The sequence below is a fragment of the Hevea brasiliensis genome, chromosome 16, assembly GCF_030052815.1.
Source record: "Hevea brasiliensis isolate MT/VB/25A 57/8 chromosome 16, ASM3005281v1, whole genome shotgun sequence".
In the NCBI taxonomy this organism is placed as follows: Eukaryota; Viridiplantae; Streptophyta; class Magnoliopsida; order Malpighiales; family Euphorbiaceae; genus Hevea; species Hevea brasiliensis.
This window is the reverse complement of record NC_079508.1, coordinates 58670506-58676844: the sequence shown is the minus strand read 5'-3', so window position 1 is coordinate 58676844 and position 6339 is coordinate 58670506. Positions and strand designations below refer to the sequence as shown.

General features: G+C 32.0%; 1 protein-coding gene across 1 annotated transcript; it reads right to left on the bottom strand.

Moving 5' to 3' along the window:
- Positions 1 to 2576: 2576 nt before the first annotated feature.
- Positions 2577 to 4838, bottom strand: LOC110667444 (histone H3.3). The gene is made up of 5 exons (XM_021828280.2): positions 4698 to 4838; positions 4479 to 4555; positions 3214 to 3290; positions 3018 to 3108; positions 2577 to 2927 (listed from the first exon to the last, which is right to left on the bottom strand). Exons 2-5 carry the CDS (start codon positions 4548 to 4550, stop codon positions 2757 to 2759), a joined length of 411 nt encoding a protein of 136 aa, XP_021683972.1. The 5' UTR covers positions 4551 to 4555; positions 4698 to 4838; the 3' UTR covers positions 2577 to 2756.
- Between the last annotated feature and the right edge of the window lie 1501 nt (positions 4839 to 6339).

Sequence of the window (6339 nt, the reverse complement as noted above, 5' to 3'; positions counted from 1 at the left end):
TTACCTAAAATTCTAAATGAAAATAAGATTGAAAGTTTAATCTAATTATAAAACAATCCCAAAAAAATGTAAAAATAAAGAAATTTAACTTTGAAAACCGCTTTAAACAGGTACCTGACCCATATGTGTTAATTGTTATGGATCGGAGTTGTAAGTAATAATTTCTTTCTATATGGATGAAGGGAACTAGGGAAGGTTCCTCATAATCTTTTTATGTCCAATCCATTTATATATTTTTAATGTCAAAATATTTTCTTCTAACTTCATTCAATTTCCCCCAGTGGATCCTTTGCCGACACCTCCATGCGGAAAGGTTCTAATTAATTAATTAGAAGAGTGAATTAAATGTGACTTTTTACTTCATAAATATTGAAAATATTGGATACAGCAATAAAATTCACTATATCTTTAAGGAAAATTTTAGAGAAAGCATTATTGAGAGGGATAATCATGAACAACGCAGAGGATTAATCTTCAACGTAAAATGTTGTGTTAAGGTTTTGAGTATGTACATGGGCGAGAAAAAAAGGATGAGAACATGGATGGCAACCAATTAGTATAATGGTTGACCGAAACAAGCTTCTTTTTGGAGAACAATCATGCCAATAATGGCGCGCATTAAGGGCAAGGCAGCCACTCTCCATCTTTTTTCTGACCTTTTCATGCAGACATGAACCTCTCGTCTATCCGCACTGCATACAAATTTTTAATGAATTATACAACAATAACCAAAAACAAAATCTCAAAAATATTACTTATATAATTTTTTTTTAATTGCAGAAAAAGAATTATATTTAGTGAGATTTGAAAAGGCACTTGCTATTTCAACCAATTTTATTGGGAAATTATTATTTTTTTAATTATTAAAATGCTGCAAGAGGAACAGCTTTGCACAATTTGCGCATGGAGAGGAGCCTGACTACACTTGCTTCTTCTTTTTTTAAATCTAATTTCAATCTCCTTCTTGACATTTTTTCTTTAAAAAATGGAAAATCTCACGCTTTTCTTTTTTTTTTTTTTCCCACACATATCTATAGAGTCCACTCTTAGATTCTGTTCCCATTAATACATTTTCAATGCGGGAGTAAGGTGTTTAAATTCCGAGGGTAAATGTAACAGGCTAAAATTTTAAGATTGAATTAGAGTCAAATCAATATTTAACGACTATACTGTAAATATAAATTAATTACACTATAAAGTTAATAATATATTATTAAAATAACAATAATTTATTATTAGAAATAATAATTTACTATATTTTTAAAATAATTATTAAAATAAATTTAATTAGATTTTTAATATAAATATTTTTTAAAACAATATTTTAAAATTTTCAATTGAAATTTTAGATTTTAAATAATAATATTTTATACTATATTATAAAATAAAAAATTAAATAAATCAAATTAATACAATAATAAAATAAATTATTAACACAATTAATTATTCAAGTCATAAAATGAATAAACTCTCAATTTTGTTTACTATTGTCATGGTTATTAATTCTTTGATATTAATATAATATAATCTAAATTAATAAAATAAATGAGCCGGTCCAATCCGGTTCTGAAAATAATGTACGGGAAACAAGCTATTAACTAATGTCCTGCTTTTCAGGTTTCCATTGAGATCTCAGGAAAGTGTGTTACGTTTGAGAAAAAGAGTAGCAGTTCTGGTACCCATATACCTGCATTACAAGCTATTTGTGAAACCCTCGTGCAGTTATGCTTCACTCTTTTGTCTAAAAATTGTCACTAAGATGGGGTCTTCTCTGCAAATCTGCAGGTGAGATCGAGATGTCCTACGATGAGGATGAGAACAAAGATCCCTTTATTTTGATGGAATTAAAAATTCTTACTTTGGAACTGCCAAAGGGCAGCAAGCAAATTTTTTCACAAGATTGTAAAAGATTGAATTCGTAGTTTTCTTGTTTTAGTGGAGACTAAAATTAGCGAAATTCAAGAGGATAAAAGTACTGCTAAGCTTGAGCTGGTGGTATTTGGCTGCTCTGGAACAAAGATTGACAAGTTAAGGTGTTGAAAAATGGCATTCAATTTGTCCATGTTAAAAAAACAAATTCTGGTTCATTAGTTTGGCTCTCTGCTATTTACGGGGGCCTTGCCCCCAACATTCGGAGATAAGTGTGGGGGATACTTGGCGATATTCAGCAGGGTTGCACAAGGCCTTGGTGCTTAGCAGGAGACTTCAACTAAAATATTAAATTTCTCAAAAAATAAATAAGAGGTTTAAAATCTCTTGAAACGAGACGGTATTGGTAAGTCCATATGCCTTATAACATATCCCAGGGCAATGTTTTATCGATGTCCATAAAATAAGTCCATTTGGATATGAATATGGATTTGCATTTATATATGTTTGAAATGAAAATCATAAACTTTCAACATGATGTGAAATTCAAATAATCCATCATCTAAAATGCACAAATGGAAGCAAACTCCCACAGCCACGAATTCTTCCAAGGAGCAGAAAATGAAAAACAAAAGACAGAACGGGGGCCCTATGCCACACAACTAGACCAGTCAACGAGGCAGACATGAAATAGTAGAAAGCAAAGCTTAAAACAACAGAGAATATATGATATAGGGGAATGATAATAACATAATTGTCATCTCAAAGAAGTGAAATTATACAATTAACAACATTCAGTAAGTAGACTGGATCCATATTAGAATAGCACATTAGAAATGAAAGTAGCTATTGAACAGTGACCTAAATGAACCAACAGCAATTAAAATTTAGGCCCTTTCCCCGCGAATTCGCCTAGCAAGTTGGATGTCCTTAGGCATGATAGTGACCCTCTTGGCATGGATGGCACAGAGATTTGTGTCCTCAAACAAACCAACAAGGTAGGCCTCTGCAGCCTCCTGAAGTGCAAGGACTGCATGGCTCTGAAACCTCAAATCCGTCTAAACAAAAAGCAGAATAAATTAATGCTCAAATTACATAGACAAACAATCAAATTATTAAACTATAGTGGTTTCTCTAGAAATTAGTACTTTGAAGTCTTGTGCAATTTCACGAACAAGACGCTGGAAAGGCAGCTTGCGGATCAAGAGTTCAGTGCTTTTCTGGTACTTACGGATCTCACTATTGAAAAAATGTAGAGATACACATTAATTTCAGAATAGATAAAATTCAAAAGAATATTTTAAACAGGGCACAGGAATCATATAGTGAAGATGAACCCCCTACCGAAGAGCCACGGTACCAGGGCGATAACGATGAGGCTTCTTGACTCCACCAGTGGTAGGTGCAGACTTTCTTGCAGCCTTCATTTCAATACAAGGAACAAATTACAGGATAGTGAATTTTCACCATACAAATCATAATTACCCTTATATAGCTAATGCAAAAAAGATAAATATAAGTAATTTCTCTTTCTCTTAATAGATAACACTGATTGCTAGAGTTTGAAACTGCAAACCAATGACATGATCAGCATCTAACACCCTGGTAGTGGAATACACTTGTTAATTAGTAGTGCAACATGTGGGGATAACTGTGAATCATATGACTCACCAAAATAATGCCTGGATTCTTTCACCATGAGAGTGGTTTAAATGTGCTTCACTTTGTTAGCAATAACACAACATAGAATAAGAAAAGAACATGTGCTCCAGAATAGAACTGCTATTTGCTTAGATGTGCTTCCCTATCATGAGTTTCTGCACAAGACATACTGGACAACAGCCACCACTAAGTAAAACAGGAAGGGAAACTATCTTTTAAGTAGTGGTATAAATGAGAAACTCAAGTGAATTATCAAAATTATGACTAAGAATAGACAACAGAAGTGTAGGAAAATTGGGTGGTGTCGAGTTGGGTAGTTTTTGCATTTCAGGTTTCTAAATTTTGCAATTGTAGTTGATACCATTGTTGTTGCAGTTTGAGAATGACATAACGTGCTTACATGTCTGTGAGAAATGTGGGCAGGCACTATAAATCATGCCTAAGTTTAAAGGAACTTCTAATATTTGGAGGCTAGAATAATGAAAAGCATCACGTGTTTGGCCACACCTGAAACTTGAGTGGCCTGCTTTTCTTTTTTTTACTATCCCCTTAAGTGAGAAAAGGAGAACCCAGGAAAAAAAAAAGGGCACAGGTGATTACTAAGGAAACTCAGAATACGCCACAAACAAATTATCTACATATATTCTCACAAAATTAATATAAAAGCCACAACAGACAGTTCAATGTACATCAATTAAATTTCTGTTAATCACTCATGAAAATATCATGAAAATAGGTTTCAGGAACCTAAAAATTTGTAGCATTTCAAAATAAGAAGGAAAAAAAAAAGGTCATAAGGAACTTCAAGAAGGAAACCAAAATCAAACCCTAACAAAATGAAAAAAGCACCAAAATCACCGCATAACATAGATATGGACTCCATTTACATAGAAGAGCAAAAAATTAAAAAAAAAAAAAAAGATACATAAAGAGATAGAGAGACATGCCTTAGTAGCGAGTTGCTTTCGGGGGGCCTTCCCGCCAGTAGATTTGCGAGCGGTTTGTTTGGTACGTGCCATTTCACCTGAAAATGTAAACCACAAGAGCAAAGCCCAATCAAATTACGGAAAATTGGAGAATAATTGAGCAAACATTCTACCATATCAAAGATAATACACTGAAAATCGATCGTTCTAGGGTTTGTAGTTACTTCGGAGTTCGGATACCTAGAGAACAAGTCTTCTAATTTCGTATTTCGAACGCGGCGAGCGGCGACCTTGAAGGGAAGGATGAGCGGGATTGGCTTTCATAGGCTGGATTGGTTTGTATGAAACGACGTCGTGGTAAACGAGGAAATAAAAATATAATATACCTAATTTTAGTATTTCTTGCGCTTCCCTATTTATGAATTCTTTTATAAATATGAGAAATGATTCTTATATTTATGTGAATAAATAAATAATAATCCCAATGAGTTGCTATTTTTACTATACTAACTTTTATTTTATTTTTTTCTTCAAAAATAAAATAGTATCATATTAAATATATAAAATTCAAAATAAACACGAGATTTACTTGCAATTCTTGAGTCAATGATCTCTATTTGTTAATATCCTCTCTTTATCTTATTTTAATTTTTAGTTAATAAAAGTTGGATAAACCTTCCTGCATTGCTTAATTATGAATTTTGTTTTGAAACACATATAATCATAAGTAAGAAAGTTGTTTTATGTACAGCCTCGTTATGAAGGGAAAACATTTATACCTTAGAAATTAAATTCATTTCCCTTTAACTTGAGTAGTATCAATATGCAACATTTCATTATATTTGTTAATGAAATTCAATTATGATGATGCAATTTAATAGTATGAATTACCAAAACAAGGGAAGTATTCAATAATTATGGTTAGAAATATTTTTAATTAATGTTTATATGATCACTCTTTCATATTATTTTAAATTCGATAAACACTGTTGATAAATCTTATTTTAAATTAATTCTGACGATTCAAAATTGGAAAAGAAGATTCAAAGTTGAGTTTAAGCAATTTAATTCACATAACACTTTTCTATATTCAAACTATATATTTTTTTTTGGTCGATAATTAAAAGTACATTTCATAAATAAGAAGTATAAATTAAGTCCATTACAAATAAGTCCATGACCAAAAGCAAAGGAAACCTATCTACCCTGTAATCGTAGCCCAAAAAACAAACCCACAAGCCCCAAACAAAGACCACCCTAGGCTAGAATGGGTCTAAACAATTTGACCCAAATACCTGCAATATTAAGCATGATTAATTATTAAATACATCAAAAATATTAAAAAAATATTTTATTTTTCATAAAAAAGTGTGCTTTTTTTAAGAGTGAGTCCTACATGTTTGTGATAGATAATATATATATACACCAAATGTACTTAATAGTTTCTCCACTAAGCATCACTCATCCTTAACTTCAAGCATCGTTGTAGTAGCGCTACTCAATAGTAACATAGAGTAAGGGCATTTCCAGTTGTAGGTTAAGCAAGGAGAAAGCTCCATATCGCAATCAAGCAAAGTTGCAATGAACAAAACCATCAGGAAAAAGCCAAATAGGCATCCTATCAAAGCATAGAAGACCTAGCAGCCATGGAAGCGAAAGAAAATATAGAAGATCAACATATAGGAAACTCATAAAAAGGCTGTATTTTTTGACTTAGTTGATCATAAATTTAAGATACAAGATATATAGTTGGACTCACCAATATTGTATCTTGTTTATGGTAGTTATCCATAGTAAATTAAGTCTAAACAAGAATTTTTCATAAGACTTGACAGAGCTTTGACACTCTCACTCTCTCTTACAGTTGTTGAGGGATCAGGAC

Excerpts from the sequence above, each read along its gene's own strand:
- LOC110667444 (XM_021828280.2), bottom strand. The coding sequence starts at position 4,550 with ATGGCACGTACCAAACAAACCGCTCGCAAATCTACTGGCGGGAAGGCC. Across the intron at positions 3,291-4,478 it reads GAAAGCAACTCGCTACTAAG|GCTGCAAGAAAGTCTGCACC; the intron begins GCATGTCTCTCT and ends ATTGAAATGAAG. Across the intron at positions 2,928-3,017 it reads AAATTGCACAAGACTTCAAA|ACGGATTTGAGGTTTCAGAG; the intron begins GTACTAATTTCT and ends CTTTTTGTTTAG.